This window comes from Mercenaria mercenaria, chromosome 1 (assembly GCF_021730395.1).
Source record: "Mercenaria mercenaria strain notata chromosome 1, MADL_Memer_1, whole genome shotgun sequence".
Lineage (NCBI taxonomy): Eukaryota > Metazoa > Mollusca > Bivalvia > Venerida > Veneridae > Mercenaria > Mercenaria mercenaria.
The window spans coordinates 54,082,538-54,104,014 of record NC_069361.1 but is presented as its reverse complement, the minus strand read 5'-3'; the positions used below and the strand labels follow the sequence as shown (position 1 = coordinate 54,104,014).

General features: G+C 33.9%; 2 protein-coding genes across 2 annotated transcripts in view; one reads left to right on the top strand and one right to left on the bottom strand.

The window, feature by feature from the left end:
• Positions 1-790: 790 nt before the first annotated feature.
• Positions 791-8,539, bottom strand: LOC123566456 (uncharacterized). The gene is made up of 4 exons (XM_053548033.1): positions 5,761-8,539; positions 4,389-4,623; positions 3,771-3,983; positions 791-2,159 (listed from the first exon to the last, which is right to left on the bottom strand). The coding sequence occupies exons 1-4, from the start codon at positions 5,794-5,796 to the stop codon at positions 1,930-1,932; spliced, it is 714 nt and encodes a 237-aa protein (XP_053404008.1). The 5' UTR covers positions 5,797-8,539; the 3' UTR covers positions 791-1,929.
• A 745-nt stretch (positions 8,540-9,284) lies between these two features.
• LOC123537242 (uncharacterized) overlaps positions 9,285-21,477 on the top strand; it is a 32,109-nt gene continuing 19,916 nt past the window's right edge. Inside the window, exons 1-3 of the mRNA XM_045320899.2 lie at positions 9,285-10,225; positions 19,140-19,177; positions 19,647-19,847. Coding sequence (XP_045176834.2) covers positions 9,646-10,225; positions 19,140-19,177; positions 19,647-19,847 — 819 coding nt within the window. The 5' untranslated portion in view covers positions 9,285-9,645. The remainder of the gene's footprint in view (positions 10,226-19,139; positions 19,178-19,646; positions 19,848-21,477) is intronic.

Here is a 21,477-nt window from a genome sequence, read left to right as displayed (position 1 = left end):
AATTATGTTAATAATTACAATCGACCATATAAGCAAAACATTTTTGCGACTGTTGAGAAGCAGATGTTCTAAAGTCAATTGCTTTTGTCTTTTGCAGTACCCCTTTTCACCCATAAGTGAAATAAGCCTTTTAAATGAATAATTATCACCTGAGAGTTTCAACTCAACACTGGCAGATTTAACATCTATGATATACTCGTTGTCTACTCTTTGCGCTTTAACTACGCCGGCCCGGATAAGTAAAACAAATAAATTATGTGACACATGTAAGAACAGATGATGATGCGACGGTTGTAGCTGTAGATTTAGTTCATAGCTGGAATATCTTCTTTTGTTAGTTTTCGCTTTCGACTTTAAATAAATATTTCCAGTTGGTCTCTTGACTAATAATCAAACACAGTACAGTGCCTAATGAGTTACAATTATTTCGCAGTGTGCACTTAAAATACCAAAAACATATGGCAGAACCTAAACAAGAATAAATCTAACATTACAGCCAAATCATAAACTACAACAACAAAAAAAAAAAAAAAAAAAAAAAAAAAAAAAAACAAAAAAACACTAAATAACCTGGAAATGCGTCATCTGTAGATGGGTCATACGCAAAAATGCATCCTCCACGGACGGCCCATCTGCAAAATGCATTATCTGCGTGTGACTAATCTAAGACACGTCTGGAAGAGAGATATTCATGGAGGACTAAGTTACGTTGGATTTGTAATGTAAGCGAGACATTTGTATAAGAAAGCTTAGTGAGCCATTTAGGCTGGCTCATCATTGACATTGTTGACGGAGAGTTAAAGACTGACAACGAAAGTTAACTGTTTCATGTATTAACCTATGCAACATAAAATATATACATAGAAAATAATATAATGAGACAACAGTTTACATTATTAAAAACACTATTCTAAGTTCAGATAATTCTCTGCTGTTTGGAATAAAAATTTGAGTTGTTTTCAAAATTTGACGCTGTAAGCAAAACTATTGAAATAATGGTAAATCAGAGCACGAGTGAAAATAAAGCGCAAAGATTGAGTCCTCACGAATTACCTTTGTAAACAGTTTGATAGTTTTCAATTGATTGTTAGTCTTATGAATAGTTAATTTTCAAAATGAAGTTTAAATAAATTATTTGTGCATAACACTTTATGTCCGTCTATCGACAACTAGATGTATTGTGAAATATTAATAATTTGCTGAAGTTTTCTTTCCTTTTAGAGAGAATGAAAATATATCTATCCTTTAGTACAATTGCAAACGGCTAAAAATATATATTTATATATTTATCTAGTTTTGTTTTGTTTCTTTCATATTACATTTACAAATTTCTGCGTAGTGTAAATGAAGATATGTATGTTTGCCTTAATTATCGGCAAAACTCGAACATCCTGAGATTCGAATGTTTTTGTAAATTCTTACGGAATTTAAGTTCCTTTACGGTAGAGACTGAATTCTTCTCACCTGCCAAACTGCTTTTAAAAATTACCGGGAGCTCAATTACAGTCAGTAGCCGATATTAAACATTTTTAGGATCGAAATGAATTTATTGAGCGTTAAATGAAAATCAGTAAGGAAAGATGTTTACTTGGAATCATAAGGATTCATTTTCTTCTGATTACCGTGCCTCTAACGCATACATTTAACATTGGGGCTTTTTTCAGCATGTGCTTTATTTGGCATGATTTACATATGTATGAACAGAACAGAAAAAAAATAACTATATTATAATAAAATAATATTATTGCCGTTCTCTGTTGAATAACATATCATTATGTCATAAATGTCATTACTGCATTGCCTGTTATGGAAAAGTATATTTCAGAATAGTAGTTTCTGTTGCTTTTTGCTATGGAGAAATGTTTTTACCTAATGATTTTATGTTATTTTACAACTGCAATCTTTGCGTCTATATGATCTTTTAACAATCTACAGTCTAACTTCATTTCGTGGAGTCGGTCTACAACATGAACAGAGTGAATCAATACCACGAGAATTCATGTCGCAGTGATAAAATCCATTTCCTGTCGTAAAGGCGAGGTCAATGATTCTACGTAGATTCTTGAACTTTTGGTCAGTCAGAGTTAAAGAACTTTTCTGCGTTGGTAAAGCATGAGCCTCCTTATTATGTATGAGTAAAAGAGCAGTATTTTCAGGATCTGAAAACAAGAGTAATACACTATTAATCTGGTACTGAGAGAGAGCGAGAGAGAGAGAGAGAGAGAGAGAGGGAGAAGGGGGGGGGGGGGGGGGGGGGGGGGGGAGAGAGAGAGAGAGAGAGAGATGGTTTAAACAGACATGAATAGAGGAAGAAAACTTTAAAACAATTGCCTCAAACCATCAGGCTAAGAGCTTAAATATTTACTTCTGACATGCTCTGGTGGTTCTCACTGTTTAAATTATGACCCTTGGGTCAATTTATGCCACGCTCTGGGGATGGGGTAGGGTCTCTTGTTTAAATTGACATATATAGGAAAAGTCTTTTAAAATCTTCTTGTCCGGAACCATTAGGCCCAGACCATTAGGCTTAGATATTTGGCATTTAGTATATTTAGTAGACAGCTATCAAGTTTGTTGAAATCATTATCCTGGGGTCAGAACTGACTTCGCCCCTGGGTCAACAGTTTTTACACTTGCTTATATAGGACCCTCCAAGAAATTCTTCTCTGAAAACATAAGGCCCAAAGGTTATGGCATGCTCAAGTGGTTCTCTACCAAGATCCCAGGGGTCAATATAGGCCAAGCCCTGGCGGTCCCTTGTTTTGCATAGTTTTGAATTTGAAGCAGTGGTAAAGGAATTTGGACCACAAATATAATGCTTGGTACGATTTTATCTTGACTAGTCATGACTGTGACCTATTGACCTTCTTTATTCTTTTTGAAGTTACAGCATAGAAATTTGGACCATTTGGATTTTAGGAGTTATCTTGTATAATCTTTACCATGATCAACTCATTGATTTGTTTTGGAAACTTCAGCAAAGAAATTTGAGCCACATGTGAATTTGTCATACAGGTTTCAATACTTATCTCGAATAATCTTGTTAGAATTACATAAAATTTGGTAAGTAACATACTGGTATGAATATTAAATAAATTATAAATATTAATTAAATAAATGATAAATTTTATCAAGTATGTTCACTTGGTTTAGCTTTGCCCCTGTTAGGGTCCTACAGAGCTGAAAATAGAATACCCGTAACGACTTCTTTCGTAAAATGCTCGGTGGATCTTCGTCAACTTGGTCTGTAGCATCATTATTAGGTCCTTTCTTAACTTTACTCAAATTGTTTAGCTTATATTATATCAAGGTCAAACAGTAAATTTCAGGTGAGAGACTTAGGGCTATTATGGCCCTCTTGTATATCTACCCTTTGCTTCATATGTTTCAGTTTCACTTTTGTATTACTACAATGATAGTTTTAGTCTGACTTTGTTCAAACTTTGTAGGAATAATGAAAGATAACGTGTAAAAGATAATAGTCGAAAAAAGTCAATTCAATATCAATTCAAACAATTTGGATAAACATTCAAACATTATTTTTCTCTTTTTATATACACAAATAAGACATAGGCGAGTACTAACATGAAGTCTAATGTTTAATATTACCGTCGTCAAATCACAAAACTTGATAAACAATCATATATTAAAGACAAATAGTTGAGCCAGTGCGAAACGTAGAATTATTATAGATAGTTAAAGACAGTGTTTTATGTACCAAACACCATATTCTGGCATTTGTATATCAGTAACACTATGAATATATTTACTTGGAATATCCTCTATAGCATTTTCTGCGTCGGCAGCTACTCTCGATGTGACGATATACGGTATAATCAGTAAAGTTTTACCATCAATGTCGCTTGCTTTTTGGCAGTTTGTGAAGTCAATAGCTCCAAACTTATTAACCAATATAGTTTTAATGCCTTTCTCTATCTCTTCAATCGTCTTACCCTCATGTTTATAAAATAATTGGAGAGGAGCTGGAAGTAAGAATAAGACACAGTAATAATGTTAACAGAATGTTGATAACAAAACTATTCAAAAGTACGTTTTAGTTCTTTGTTATTTATTATGCCTTCGATGTTATTAATGTTGCCGACGATGTCTTACTAAAAGTTTGTATATTACAATTTTCTAAACAATACTCTAATTAATGGGGCTAATATTGAGTGTATTATAGACATCGATTATGTGAAGTAAAATTTTGAATCAACGAGAAGTGAAAAGGGTATATTGTCGCATTTTCGTTGAAATGAAAACCCATCACAAAATTGTGGCAAAGTAATGACATTTAATTTGCTGTCTTTACATTATAACGAAAAGTTTTATGTTACCAATTGCGTTTATTGGTTTGTTATGTAGAATTTCATGCTTTAATATATTACTTTGTTGATCCTTCTCATCTACCATTTGCTGTGGGCGTTTCACTTTGTTATCCGAGTTTCTCTTTTGAGTGACATTGTCTTTCTCAACATCTAGATGTTTTTCAGGGACAAGCTTTTCATGTTGAATACAAGTGAACAAATCATTTTTACCAAATTGTTTGAGACAATTGCTGATTGCACCACGTACATCTGTGAAAGAATCTTTAAGTGCTTTTTCGATAGGTTCATACGGTTTCTGAAAAAAACATGCATTACATTTTTTTCGAGAAACATTTTTGCATTATTTTCTGGAAACTCCTGTAAACAAGTAACATGTCAATAATTAAAAAGTAAACATAATTTATGTCTTTTATATAAATATAATCGTTTCAGCCTGAATTTGTTGGTACTGATTTAAATAAGTAAATAGCTAAATAAATTGATATATAAATAAGATTGCTTCATGTTAAAACGAAATATATTGGTAACAACTTTAATATAGTGCTTACAGTTTTTAAGCTTGTATGTATCAGTTTGCATCACATGAGAGCAAATATAAGTAATCAAATGGAATGGGTTTATTTCGCTTACCCTAAATTAAGACTAAATCCATTGTTTGATTGTTTGGACATTTAAAAATAAAGACGTCCCCGTCCGTCTCAGAAACTAGCTAACTTTTACTATCTGATAAAGAAACGAGAATAACTTCCCGCTTACCTTGATAATAAGTTAGCATACGTCTTTAACAAACATGAACATATAGTATTAAACGGGCATAATCTAGCATAAGTCCTCGCACGATAAAGCTGTAAAGTTATTTTAATGCTAACACATAACAGAAATGACTATGGCTATTCAAATGCCAATTACTCACTCTCAGAATTGTATTTTGAATGACTAATTATTAGTATCAGACCGAATGAAAATCTGAAGTACATTGGCAAAAGAATCTACGCATTGCCAATGCTTTTGAAACGGTCTATATTATAGGGCATTTGCTAAACTGACTTTCAATAAGTTTTATATAAATAATGAGTGTTTTCATTCTGACATGCTCATTGATATATTTTAATAAATATTATGCTAGACTTCATTTAAGCAAAAAGTAATATATCGAACGTCATGTGGCAATTTGATGTCATAATTGACATCATTATGCCGTCTTACCGGTCCGCGCCTCAACCATTGTTTATCGCAGAGTATACAGGGCTTGACTTGCTTCTATGTTTAACTGGAAATCAAGCCATGTTAGAATGCATAAAACCACACAATTTCAGTCTTCTTTGTTTAATAGGGAATAATATCGGTGTGTTATAATTTAAGTTTTATGTGTTAATTAGGTTTACATGGTATACATATCAATTTCATAAAACTATTGATATAATGGGTTTACAAGTATCCGTTTCAATTTATCCGCCGAGTCTTCCATCTGTTTAGAATAGTAGTCTGCAGAAAGTGAAGTATCATTAGCACTTTCATTAGTGATACCTGAAAAAGAAACGCAAGAAGAATTTGATGCAATACATTTTATGGACGTTTTGTGACACGGGTTATGTGTTAACAAAAATAATGAGTGTCTATGTATAAGCTGTCTGACATTTATCTATGTAATTGAAGAAAAAAAAGAATCTTTCGACGGCTCCAGTGTCTCGTTTAATGTAGCTTCAAAACCATATATTTCTAACAGTCATATATTTCTAACAGTATTTATCTAAACATATACTTAAAATTGTTCCACTTAAATAAAATTTAGAAGCTAACCAGCACTACTATAATTTTTGACCCAGCTGACGTTAACCTTTAGGATTCCTGACCCTAAGCTTTCCGATGTCTGTTTTTTTACAAATACCACAGCCCTCATATGAAATTTTATAGGGGCAAAAGGTAACAAGAGCTCCGCCAAGCGGGGCAATATACGTCCGAATGGTTACATCAGAGTATGAGAGCAACTTTGAAAGAACTTGACTGTTGAAGCCCAAAGGACAGGAACAACAAAGGGAAGAAATTCCAAAAGAAATTCTAAGTCCACAAAAGAATCCTTACTAGATAAAGGTATGTAAAAATACACATAAAAATTGAAGGTACCATCCGTGTTGTTCCGCAGTAAAGTGGTCCCTGCGACCAATAATGAAATATATAGAGCTTTATATATATGAATATATATAAAGCTCTTTATAGTAAAATTAAAGGTAGGTTATTCAAAAACTTTTTATTGTAAGTGAACAAAAAAGTGATCTGCCGAATTAAATCAAGAGCACTGCATTGCAAAACAATTTTTTGTTGGGGTTGATGTGGATGGGGTACGTTAACCTCGCACCGACACAATTATAGGTCACATTCCAGCTTTGATGGTGGAGGAAGGCCCAAGGCACCCACTTCGTGCATTATTTCATCACCAGCTGGCACATGCGTAGAACCACCGACCTTCCGTTAGCCAGTAAGCCAGCTGGATGGCTTACTCACATGAAGGCCGCAACGCCCCGAGTGAGGCTCGAACCCACAACTATGATGGGCAAGTGATTATTAGTCAGTAACCTTAACCACTCGGCCACGGAGGGCACTGCATTGCCGGAGCAATATACACTAATCAAAGTCATAGATGACCTCCGAGAGCAATATAAACAAAGCAAGTTCATATATGAACTTTGACTTCTAAGTCTTACCTTGCTTGACCTTGAAGCGAGACATCCAAAACATGCGCACTGAACTCGGTTCCGTAAACATTTGTGTCAAATTTATTTGAAATCCTTCAAGGGGTTCAGGTGTTATAGAGCGGACACGAAATAGCTAACGGACAGGCGGACACCGGAGGAACAACAAAATACGTCCCTTTGGGCACTTGCCTATCTCTGAAAGTGGTCCTCAAAATCACTTTCTTACTTTCAACTCTTTCAAAGGCTGTTTTGGTCACAGTTCAGACCGCAAAATTCATCAAACTACAGCAAATAGTGATTGTGTAAAGCTAATAAAATGAAAATGAATGTAAAAATGTGAATTCGCGATCAAAGGTTACAATTTTGCCCGTCTATTGACATGGATCGCCAGTGACGTCATTTTATCAACATAATGTTTTACAGCGTTCCTTTAGTCATTAATACTTATTTTCACATAATTTGACTATTCAGCATCGAATACGGGAAAAGATGAATATAATACTTTAGAAGAATGAATATGCTAACATGTATGGTTTGCTGTAAATATTTTCTCACATTTGCCAACATCTGCTTCCGGTTGGGCATGTTCACACTCGAAAATAAGAGTATTTTACATCATTTCATCAGCTTATATATATTGACTAAACTTACAAGCGTGTGATCTGACTTATGTCTATTATATTGAAAAACTTACCCATAAATGTCAGGGGAACGATATGACTTTAGATACAATCACATCTTCTTCTGATCAACTTATCTTGGGTTATAGATAGTACGAAAATAAAAATAGATCGAAGTAGGTGCTTGGAAAACCAATATCAACCTGATTTAGTCTAAATATATTCCTTATTCTTTATTAAAGATACAATTGTAATAACAAGACTGACTATACATTTATTCATGTAATAAAACAATTATTAACTTTTTCATAGGTTCAGTGAATATAACCCTTTTCGGGTTGATAAATCCTGATATCAACCTATGAAAAAGTCGACAATTGTATAATTTCGTTCCGGGTCTATCGCCTCGATGTAATTACACTTATATTCATTAGTATCTGAAAGTAATTATAGACAGCTATCACTCTTTTAACTGGATTATATTACTGGAATTTATGCGTTTTAGAAGATACTATGCAACAGACAAAACCATGTCATATTGACTTGAAAGCTGTTCTGAGAATGTTACAATATTGCAAAGTTTGGAAATGATAAACACAAGTTCTCCGTTTATTAAATAACGTATTTGTCGCTCAATCAAAAGAATGTGCATAAAATTAGTTATCAAAATATCTCACCGAACTATGCACAATACTGAATGACATGATTTTAACTTCTTGGTGACCTGACATTGAATTGCCATGAAAACTAGGTGAAAATAAAACAATATTCGTTGCGTGATAGCAATAACATCCATTTACAGAATTAACAACTTTGTGGGAAATTACAAAGTTAAACGATTTAAAGACAAAATGGCATTATTTATGACGAAATATCGAGTATATATGTCATAGATACTGCAGATAAAGGCCAAAAGATAATTTGTTTTAGCCAGTTGCAAAATGTATAAAGCAAAAATAAAACTGTACAGAAAACTTGCTTGAAGGTTTAATAAACATTCTTTTTCCGTTGCATCTTTGTCTTTTGTTAGATGCTTTGTATTTTCTGTTTCAGATGCAGTCGGTTGTGTGCGCTTATGGTCAATGTTCTTCTTCTGTTCAATATCTGCACAATTTTCTGTTCCATCATCCATTGCCTGGAAAATAAAACATCATTTTTCTCCGACATTTTAAGCAAGGACAGCGTAAAAACTGCCAGATAAAATAGTTTTAATGGAAGATAACTTATTTATCAAAGGCTTGAAACTTGCCTTTTTTATCCCACGTGGCTTCGTTTGTGTTTTCAATCTTTTACTACTTCTTTCTGAGTTAGTCCTTTTAAGGGTATTGTTTTCACTACTCCCTGAATTACCCATCTTCTTTAATAAGTAATAGAAAAATGTTTTTGAGCTGTTATAATGAAAAACTCACTTTAAATCCTAATCTCACTCAAGCACTAATTTTCGAACTGATCGTATATTACTTATAGTAGACATATACTCCGATCCTTATCAATTGTTCTGATTGTTGTGAACATACCTATTGGTTGTAGAAAAAATGGCATGGCAGTACCTTCCAATCAAATCGCTGATAACAAAATATTTTGAGGAGTGATAAAGAACGTTCTGTCCGTTAAGAAAGTAATTCAATTTACAGGTTTAAACATATGACTTCAGATTGTTTGTTTGGAGATAAACTCCATCAAATCGCATGCATGTATGTATGTTTTAATGACGATATATGCTAAAGCTTTTTCGTCTGTTATAGATTCTGAATTGGTATCATAATAAAAAAGTAAATACTTCCCGAATCGGAAGTCTAATTGTGCCTCTTACATTAAAACGCAGATTTTGTAATTACTGTTTTCAATACCTTTGTTAGAAAATTTATTTTCGACAGTTTTATAACAGGACATATCAAGAAGCATGTGAACTATTTTTATCTCCATATGTCAGATAATAAAAAGACAAATTATTAAGAATCAGTAAGTTTCGTGCGTTTAACCAATTGAAGTCTCAATGAAATTATGAGTGATACAATACTTTTACTGACGGAAATAGGAGAAAAAATAAGCGGCGGTTCAAATAGAAAATCTTTCAATTTGCTCTACAGCGCATCAAAAACAGTAGATGTAGACAATTTTCATTTAAAATGTGACGCAAAGGGCCCAACCGTGACCCTATTATATGGAAAGTTCAACACCTTATTTGGTGGCTATACCTCCAAAAGCTGGACTTCAACTGACAATCAGACAAAACAAGATGATGGTGCTTTCTTGTTTTACAAGGATGAAAGTCCAGGGGCAAAATGCAAATTTCTGCCAATCAAAAAGGACAAAACTCATAAAGCTATAACATGTGATGCAAGCTTTGGTCCAACATTCGGCGGAGGCTCTAAGAAAAAATACTACCTTCAAGTATTCAAAAAGAACGATAACGCACAGCCGGAAACTTCAGACGACTGCATGCATCTGAACGGGTCGATGAAAGTAGGACGAGCATATGACGAAGAAACAACAAATAAACGTGGCAAAACAAAAAACAAGACAAACGATATCAATTCGGGAAAATTAATAGTTACATGTGTTGAAGTGTACCAAGTCATTGGTGAGTTATATCGATATATGTTAAATAATTTATGTAGCAATGATGAGATTTGTTTCGAGCAATAGATTCCGTTCTTTGTCTCTCTTATCAAGTTTTTTTCACACATGATATGGAGAGGCTGGGGTTGATAGATACCTTTGGTCAAGTTCAATGCAATCTTCAATTTCTTGGGACAATTTAGACTCTTAACGGAGTTTTGCCCCTGACCTGGTTTCGGATTAATTTTTTTTAACTGCTACGTTTTATCAAGATCATTTTTAGTACAAACCTTTAAAGTATTCCGCATTTATCGAAACACATTTTTGTAACATTTTTCCCATTCGTGAAAAGCAGATTAATATTCTTTTTCGGCACTAATAAATGGCGCTGCCAAGAGAACTTCTGGACTTTCACGAAAGCATTTTCTTGAGCCTTAGAAATAGCAAAGAAATCACTGGAACTCAGGTCTGGTGAATCAAGTTGATGGTTTTTCTACATTTCCAGAAGCAAAAAATATTTAAAAACCTCGGAGACCCTAAGAAGAGGCACCGTGTATAAGATGGACTTTTGACCATTCTTTGTTTGGGCGTCTCCTATTAACTTTTTCACTTTTTTAATACAGAGTTCATGTAGAATCGATCAGTGACTGTATGATTAGATGCACAAGGCACTTGAAAGACTTGCACACTAGGATTGAAGAAAATTGCGTACAACATCATTATCAAACTTTCGGTTCTCTTGACATTATAGGGGCGTCTTGATCTTTTGCTTCCATTGCCTAATTATTACGTTAGAAATAACCGGACTATCACAGCCTTGGTATGTTTTCGAAGTTTCCGGCACATTTAAAGCGTTGTTTGTTTTGCTCCTAAGCTAATGATGTACCAACCTTGTGCAAACTTTTCTCAGGTCCAAACGCTTTTACAGAATTGTTTGCACACCGACTTTTGATATGCGAGTACAACTGGCTATATCTTTCACCGACAGTTGCGCATCCTGTTCGACCACAGCTTTACAACAGCGATGTATTTCTTGGTAACAGAGGTTTTAGGCCTACCAGAACGAACATTATCTTCGACAGTTAAATTTCTAGCTTTAAAAGATTTAGCCCTGCTTAAAACTGTGAACATGGAAATGGCCTGCACACAGCTTATCGGATACGGTATTTGCTTTGAATCTATGTCAAGCCTAATGTGGTATTCGTTTCAGTCTTTTCGTCTATTTTACAATGTGACAAATGAATATGTCAGTGTATATGACCGCATGTATTTCAATTTGAAAAAAAACCCACACATTTAGTTTTAAAGCAATGTGCACGTAATAAACGGATAGCGTTTGCTATTTGACACACCATTCAAGTACAATGAAGCGTTTTATGAATGCTTAGGATACAACAATGGAAGCCCTTTAGGGACAGAGCTTTTTGCAGGACCCTCGCAATTTGATGGAATTTTTTCCATCACATTCATTTAAAGTCTTTTGTAAGATACTTACTCTAACAAATTTATCATAATTGTTTTAAAGAATAACTAGAGATGCTTTTGAGAAAAGCGCATGTCTCCCACAACTGCCTAATCATCTAAATAGTAAGTCAGTCTGCGCTTTCTTGGACCTAAAATGTACCCTATACTACTTGTGCATGCGCTTTCGTGCACCCAAAACGTACCCTATACTACTAATAAACGTAGTACATGTACGGTTTGGGTGCACGAAAGCGCATACGTTCCGAGGATTTTTCGGTAATTTAAGGGCCATAATTCCGAAGTGCCTGGGCCGATTTGGCTAGTTATCGAATTTGGCCATGGTCTTATGGTCAGACACATTTTGTTCAAGTTTAGTGAAGATCGGATGGGAAATGTTTGTGACAGAAAAACAGACAGACACACACACACACACACACACACACACACACACACTGGAGTAAATCAATATGTCTCCCACACCACTGTGTGGTGGGAGACATAATAAAAGTCAATAACTAGTACAATGTTTACTAGTTTAAGAAGACTAGTAACAAAATTAAGCCATGTGCGAAAATGACATCTTGCTTTTTCTTAAAAGTTACTTTCATTCAACCAGCGTATTTATTATTCACATTGATAGCTTTTGAAAAGTAATACCCGTGAGACTCCTCAAAATGATGAACAAAATGAAATGTTTATTCCTTTTCTAATAGTGTCTAATACCAGGTGTACATTCGAATCTGAGTTTGTAAAGCGAATCTTAATCATTTTTATCCCATCTGTGAGTGCGTTGGTGAACACCATCAAAGTGCGTGAACATAATTCGCATACTTAGAATGTATTTAGTCGATAAGCATTGTGGTATTTTATGAAACCTCTTACACTAAATTACCTTGTCAGGATTACCATTCCAAAGTACGACAGATTTAATATCACTGCATGGGGTGGACAGGTAAGCTATCTTTATTCTTAGTATCGAAGGATTTAATCACGTCAGTTAAGGGAATGTATAATGCATTCCAGTCAAACATAGCAATGCCTTTCTCTTCAGCCATTCGTAATATATTAACCACTTTGGACTACATTTTTATTGTCATATCTGATAAAGACATAATAAAAAGTTATATCGGAATGTATCCCTCAGATTACTGAAGTAGTTGGTTTTCGTCGACCAACATTTGGAAGGATTGTTCTTTATCTCATTTGTACTACATTGATAACAGAGTATTCTCAAGTTAGGTAGTTATGCACGGTCGATTACAAATTCCTGCGATGCAGAATTAATCACTGTTTTAATTTGTTCCTCACAACACAGCGAAATGATGTAGTTCCATTAGACTGTCTTTAATTTCAGAGAGTTCATTGATCGGATGAAGTTCAGTTATGTCAATCCCATTTGCTATGACCAATATACGAAGTAATCTGTCAAATTTATGACTTGTTATTGTGTAATACTCGAATAAGCCACGTATTTTCTTCCGCGGTCACTCATTAAGCATAAACGATTCTGCGGGATTTGGTAATACATTTGCGAATATGATTATGGTGACTAATTTTATGCCATTTTGTCACAAAATAGCAAATATGATGTTCACAAATTCAAATAAAAACTGCATATTAACTTATTAGCCAAATTATCCATTTGTTACCCTGTCCGTTTCAAAAAATAATCTTTAAAATCATTGCTCAAATAACAAATTTATTGCGCTGTGTGTTTTATGAATTGCGCAGGCTTACCAAGCTTACGTAACATCCAGCGAAAGACAAAATATAGTTCCAGAACATACTGCTAGTATTTTATTGAGTCGGGTACCTCTGAAAGCATTGGAATGTCTCTTACCAAAGAGTTTACCACATCGATGAATGTCTCTTACAAAAGAGTTTACCACATCGATGAAATTAAATTATGACAGCTTTAAATGATCCGAAAAAGATATGTGCAGTACGTTAATTCTTCCGCGAGACTTCGCGGATGAATCCTAATTACATTCTGGGCACTTGTCGGCAAACACGCGTGACCTGTTTATAACAACGCTTCTACGACTTTGCGTGGGTTGAATTTTGCAGTCAGTAAGCGGATAAATAATCGGTAGAAGAAGCTCTTATTGGTTTGTTTAATTACTAATGATTTTAAAAGTGATTTTATTTCTTTTTATTCGAGAAATAAACAAATCCGCGAAACATTAAATCGTATTTTCTTGTAGTTTTCGAAATCGAAAGTAGACTGCTTTGACGAAGAGAAACAACTTTTTTTATGAAATGATTTAAATAAGAGGTAATTTCACCTTTAACTTCAATATCAGATACTGCCAATTGCTGCTAAGCTGTCTTCGTATCATCAGAATTTGTAAAACATATTGTTGAAACTGGAGATTTAGGAAAGTGTAATCGTATCCGGATATAATATTTTGGGTAAATATCGAGCTGTGTTATGAAATTTTAACATTCAAGTAACAAACATGATAGATATTATTGTAACAGAAATGATTCTAGAATTTATTTTTATAACACATACATAGAATCTATATCAGACTCATATTCTAGACCTGAGGCATGATCTGAAAGTAAAAATGATGTGACAATCATTCATACTTTGGATATTGTAATACTAACAAGAATCTAGGTACTATTTAGAAATTGAAACATAAAATTTTAAGTTAGAAATCGCACTAAGAGTCTACATATTCAAATATTTCTTGTGGTGATACCCCAAACCCTACTTATAAGAGGGGGTATCCTCCCATACCCTTCCCCCATATTTTCACTTTACAGTTTGATACATTTGCCCTTTTACTACCTGCCACAATGCCCAAATCTGACTGCAATTCAAAGCGAGGAAGGAAACCCCTCCCAACACCCACCCTGCTACCGACCACGTAAAAATGGCTGAAACATTTTTCAGCTCAATCTGGGCCGGTCTGTCTACATGAATCAAAATGGATATTTGGAAGTGTATTGACTTGGGGATTACTGACATGGTTTTGAAGAGGTTAACAGGTTTGAAATAGAATAAATGGTGGTTTTAACTAAAAACAAACTGCATTTATTAATATCGGTTATCTTTCCGAGATTGGTAGCTAATCCGAGTAACTTCCCTTAGTTTCGAATGCGCAATTTTCATGTCAGTGTAAACATTCGTGACACTATATTTTGACACTCAGCAATATTTACATATCTCTAAATGCAAAAGTAAGTATACTTTAAATTCACATCACTTCTAATATTATTGAACAATACCTAATGTATGACACGGTTATCGCCAGGCCCGTTATCTGTAAAATATCTAAACAGTTCTTTCGTCCATCCGTTACAAATTGTATGTGGCAATCCACGCTGTAATATTTTAATATATAAATTGTTATATTCAAATTTTATCATGTGCGAATATATACCAGCCAATAATTGCCTCTTTTGGCAATGCCGGAGGCAAATGTTCACTGGAAAAATATCTATAGTCATTGGCAGTATCTTAGTGTCAGCTATCAAATTGTAGTTTGTACTTTCAACATATTTGTTTCTGCGAACCACTATTCAATTTTAGAGAAATATATTGGGTTTAAATACTTGTATAATGTCAATCAAAGTTTTACTAGGCATCGATTGAATGTTCATTTCATTTATTGTAACAAAATCTCTGTTTAGTTGGAAAAAAAACTAAAAACAAACCTAAATTGGTAGACTATACTACCAGTACATCAATCATTAGCCGACTCTCAGGCCCTTTAGGCCTTTGATTTTTCTACAGTGTAGATTTGAATGATGTCTCACAGCAGTGAATAAATTCAAAATAGGTGAATAAAATGTGTAAGTCCGTGTGCTAGTTTTTGAGATATTTGCTCAAGATTGAAGAGATGTTTTATGCTGATATTAAGACAAAATTTGGAAAATATTAAACGTGCCTAACGTTTTGATATCTTTATATAAAGCCATGAAATGATTTTTCGTATGCCGAGTCTAGGTGTTATTCTAAGTTTTTCAGATAAATGACCTTACGCTTTTAGCATGCACAATTATCTTAAGATTAAACTGGTTTAGATATTCCCATTAATATTTCGACTAATACTGAATAAAGATAGTGTTATAAAATATATTAGAAAGGCATGTCACTTTAAAACCTACTAAGTACTCTGTCTAATATTTTGAACAGAACCACATTGGAATTTAGAAAACTTCCATTATTTAATCAAAGTGTCCGTAACATGTTTCATTATTTTAGAAAGTTCATCATTAAACAGTGCAAGTAAAATGGTCTTTAAGCTAACTTGTTATAACATAACCGAAAATAGCTCAGCAAATTGATGCAATATACACTAAAAGAGGTGAGAGAACGGCGGGGTTAGAAATGTAATATAACCGTTACTGACCTTATCTCAGAACCTTAAAGACGTATCTGTTGGTTTCTATATAGGCAAAGAAGAAAAATTCTATTTAGCAGAGAAAATTTTCTTGAACTTTGCATGATAATAGAGCATCATAACTATTAGAAACAAATGTATGCAAAATAGATTGGGGGTCCCTGTGCTTCTTTTTGAGTGTTTTGCTCTTTTAGGTCATTTTCTTGGGCAGATAACTCAAGGTAATGGTTAGTTACACTTTATTTGATTTCGAATAGTGTGTGTTACTTTATTTCTTGCAACTGTACAAACTTAAAGTTTGCAGAATTTCTATGAGACGGATTTTACTCTATTGTCGCTTACGCAAACAAATAGAAAAATTCTTCAAATTATGCCTTTTTTTCAAGAAAAATGCAGTATGTTTACTCACTGAAACACAGCAAACATTCTGTTGGATAAAATGGTTAAAATCTTTGCATAATGACTTGAAATGTAATAGCAAAATAATATCTATTAAAATAAGATTACCGTATCCGTTAGCTTGATTTTGAGTTATCTGCCCTTGAAAATGATCTAAATGAGCAAATACCTCGCATTCAGGTGAAATAACTCAAAACGTAACACGGGGACACCTATTTTTTCCCAAAAACTTGTTTCTAATAATTATGATGCTCTATGATTATGCAAACTTTAAGAAAATTCTCTCCGCTATTTTCCATCCGTGTCTGTATAAATCTCTCAGATGCGTCTTTAAACTGATTTCGCAATGAATTTCTATTTGTGTTTATACATGTAATCTTTAGGTAAATATGCATAACAGGATGTGTCTTTATAAATTTTGATATAATTCTTTGTTCTGAATTGTGACATCTATGTTCTGAATTTTGACACGCCCATGTTTTTAACAAAGATAGTAACTTACAAAAGACAATAGGTAAGGGCGGATTTTCTATTTCAGAAGTGCATAGCACTAAAAACACAGCATCAGAACCACGCTTTTGCAAAGTAGGCCAAAACAAGAAGAAGCCGCAACGAAAAAAATGTTACTGACGGGTTGCTTAAAAAATCCATCAAGCACATTAAAATTTTATGCAAAGTATAGATAGATGGGGAGGATGGGGTAAGTAGTAGAAATTGTGACGGGGGAGGAGGTTGAAGGGGAAAGTAAAACATGGATGAATATATAAAGGGATTACTAAGTTTAAACCACAATTGCATAGACATTCATGTAGTAAAATTATCACAAACAACAACAGCCAACTAACTAGCATAGATAAAGAGTCAAGTAAAATACAGCAACACTGTAGATACTGCTTTAGACAGACGAGCACACATGTAAGCAGAAAAAACAATCGTGTTCCGCCATAGGGTATCGGCAGCCAAAATAAAGGGGGACGGGGTGGGGGACAAGAAAACTAACACATGGTAAAGGGGAGAGGAAGTGCAACTGCATGGGGAAAGGATGGGGGCGATGGTGGGTGGGGATGAGGAGCAGAAAAAAAATCGCTAACAAATAAGACAACATACGCAACACAAAATACAAGACAGACAGAAAAACAGTTAAAAATAGGGGGATCGACTTGGAATTATCAGTAACCTAATATTAGATAAACAGCATGCCAACCTCGCACTTACTGTCAAGCATTTTCGCTGTATTCGCGAGGCCCTACATCTCGCGAAAATTAATCCTCGCGTAAATATTCACTATTAGTATAATTTTAATTCAAGCAAAATATCATTTTTGCAATTCCGCGAATATTAAACCTCACTTATATAGTCAAAATTCAAATTCATGAAAATTTTACCTCGCGAAACGAAAATATGTACGTTTATAGTACCTTACAAAACTTAAAAATTTTACCTCCAATTGTGACCTTGACCTTTGTGTCCGGGTTTTGCGCATGACACGTTGTCTCATCATGGGGAACATTTGTGCCAAGTAATATTAAAATCCCTTCATGGATGACAGAGTTATGGACCGGACATGAAATTGCGGACAGACGGACGGACGGACGGACGGAATGACGGAAAAGCGCATTCCTGTAGTCCCCGAAACTGGTTTTCAACCAGTAGGGGACTAATTTATATAAGGTATCCGTTAGCTTGATTTTGAGTTATGTGCTCTTGAAAATGACCTTAAAGAGCAAATACCTCGCATTCAGGTGAAATAACTCAAAACGTAACGCGTGGACACCTATTTTTTCCCATCAACTTGTTTCTAATAATTATGATGCTCTATGATTATGCAAAGTTTAAGATAATTCTCTCCGCTGGTTAAAATTGTCCGTCCTTGTCTGTATAAATCTCATAGGTACGTCTTTAAACTGATTTCGCAATGAATTTCAAAGATATTCAGAGAAAACATACATGTCGTAATATACCTCTAGTTTAACAATACATGGTCCACAGCAGTGGTCACAAAACGTGTTTGAGGTTACTTCAGAATTTCAGATGCAATATTTCAAAAATGCGTAGTGATATTTCTAGTACATTTTTCTGTGTTTGATTCCTTCCATACTAATTGCTCCAAACCAAAAAGTTTATGTTTGAATTAGTTCAACCACAAAAGTTGAAATGATCAGCCAAGATTTACTGGTTGGTTTTCGATACTTTCGTACCGATGTTTTATTAATAAAAGGCCTGTCGAGTTTTCTACCAACTTCAGTTTAATTATACAAGAACAGAATAAAACAGTGCACAAAAATCAAGACCAGCGTTCTCCGATGAAGAACGCAAAGTGCAGGTGACAAGTTATGTCACATGAAAACCAAATTATAATTAATAAATGCAACAAATGACCATAAAAAATTAAAAGTTTTACAAACACGTTCATATTCTGTTATCGAAAAACAGAGTTATCTATAGGATTAACCTTCATGCCTCCTATTAAAATATTAATAAGAAGTTCCAGCAGTTATGTTGATCGTAATTTGAACAGGTAGCCCTCGTTTTGTTTGTCGTGCAATGTTCTAAATTCAAATAACCACCATATCGATTTCAGAGAAGATATTGCGAATCAGATTCTAAATCAGTACATATGTATTATCATAAAAGTTACAATGTATTAAAGAAAATTAAGCAATGAACTACAAGCCCACTCTGCAAAATTGTTGAATTATATATTATATTCAATTCTAGATGACGAATTAACGGTCAACTGGAAAAGAAAACCAGAGGTAATAGTCACAGAACAACGTTTTAAGAGTAAAACAGTATTTTTCTAAGTCTTTTTTATGGTATAATATTTTAGCCCCAATGTTGATTGCAGTACTATTATGAACAATAGATAAAAGATAGATTTCATACAGAACAAAAAATTAGACAATATTCTTCACACAGACAGAGCAGTCCACCAGAATTGCCCAAACTTATTTTGAAGGTTTGAAGGTGAGAAAATGAAAATAATGTTCTTAAACATTTCTAAAGTTTGCATATATTTCACCAATTTAAGGAATTATTTAGTCTCAAATTGTTCCCGCTCTTGATCTCTCGAGGTGGTAAAATGAAAAGTAATTGAAAACATGTTTGGGTCTTTGGCTAACATTTTGACATTCATATTAATGCTGTTAAATGAAAACAGCTTTAAACCCTACTTGATGGCGACTTTGAAATTATTAAAGAGCACTTGTTAATTTTTTTAATAAGGATGAAGACTGCAATAATATGAAAAAGGAGCTCATAGGAATGGAACAACCAGGGCTTAATGTAGAACAGTACAATATACTACTTGTTGGAGTGATTGGTTCTGGTAAATCTAGCTTCTACAACACTCTAGCATCAGTTTTTTCTGGAACGGTTATACATCCTGCCGTAGCAAGAGCTGAACAAACAAGTGTTACAAATAAGGTAAGTATTAGCTATGTTATTTTGGATGTAAATGTTTAGTCAATTAGTCTACTTCGATCTCGAAATAAATGACTATAGAAACAAAGGTATGATTTATTATTTTTATCTGACCGTATAAAAATAGCAAAGTAACTCCATGTTTCAAATAAGATTGTTTTATTTGCCTAAATGTTCTTCATCATTGTATTTTTTACGACAATCTTTATACATTCAACCAGATTAAGTACGACTTGTAAAACAAAAAGCGCATGTTCAAAGCTAAAATATCAAGAAATATTAAAAATGTTCGGATCACTTACTTGTGAATAATCACGGTTAATCTTGATTATATATCGTTTCTAGAACGTCAGTTTTAAGTGTTTGTTTTATAATTTCAGGAACAATATGTAAAACTGCATTTATCAGTAACTAAATGGCTTATGCTTAAAGAAACTGAAAACCATGAAATTTACACATGTCTAACCGAACGCTGAATGTGGGATATATTTATTTTACTGAATAATTAAATTAGCCTTCTCCAGTTTGATTTTAAATAATTTAATCATGCCGAAATGATAAATAAATTACACCAGAAACGCCAGAAAAACGTTGTTGCGATAAAATGACGTCATATTCGTTATGATCCTTTCTGTCATGACCCACTGTGGGGAAACGGACACCGGATATAGCCCAGAAAGTGATCAATCAATACACGTTTTATTTTTGCACACGGTAAAACTTTTACCATTTTTTTGTATTTAATGGTGATATATTTATCAAACTCGAAGAGTTTCGAATAGCTTGATCATATGAAATATACAACTATGATGGAACTGTTTCTTCGCTCGCATATAATGGCACAATTCTCGCTGAAAGTTGCATGACCGCTTATAAATGTTCAGTAATGTGGTAGGATTTCAAACATAAAAAAAAAACAAATAGAAAATAAAAAATTAAAACGAAATCGAGCAATTTTATTATAACTTCATTGTCCAGTATTGTGTAAAATATCAATACGATATGTTTTGTTGGTACGGGGGTATTTATACGTTTTGATGACCTGAAAGTGTACTGGGGATAGTCGAAGCAAATAAATAACTACACAGGGGATATCTATTAAGTGGACTGAGGATAGTAACGAGGCATTTTGAATAATAAGACTGCGATAATGATTACGACTTTTTACCTCTACGTAAAGTCATGGGGATATCATTTCACCATTGTCCATATCGAGGGATGAGAGCAAAAGTGATTTTTTAAAAAATCTGAATGTACTTAAAACAGTTTCACTCTGACCTCTCGGTATACTCACCTGTCTTTTCATCCACTTGTCTAACTGTTCGGCCTTCCAGAGCAGTACTTGCAATGGTTGGTCAAATTGAGTAGATTTTGCATTAGCATATGGGGTTCAGTTACATCCCTTAGTTTCTAATGTGCAATTTGCAATTCAATCTAAATAGATTTTGTCCACAAAAATAAGTATCCTTTTTTACAAACCAGTTAAGAATAGGTAAACAATATTGAGTTCAAGAGTATAGATTTGTTAACCATAGTGTGTGTTTTGACAAGCCTCAACTTTCGAGTCGCAAATATTTGAATATTACGGTGCCCCTAAAGTGACATGTTACACACTTTTTTACCAATAAGGTAA

Excerpts from the sequence above, each read along its gene's own strand:
- LOC123566456 (XM_053548033.1), bottom strand. The coding sequence starts at position 5,796 with ATGGAAGACTCGGCGGATAAATTGAAACGGATACTT. Across the intron at positions 3,984-4,388 it reads AGATGAGAAGGATCAACAAA|CTCCTCTCCAATTATTTTAT; the intron begins GTAATATATTAA and ends TCTTACTTCCAG. Across the intron at positions 2,160-3,770 it reads TGCTATAGAGGATATTCCAA|ATCCTGAAAATACTGCTCTT; the intron begins GTAAATATATTC and ends TCTTGTTTTCAG.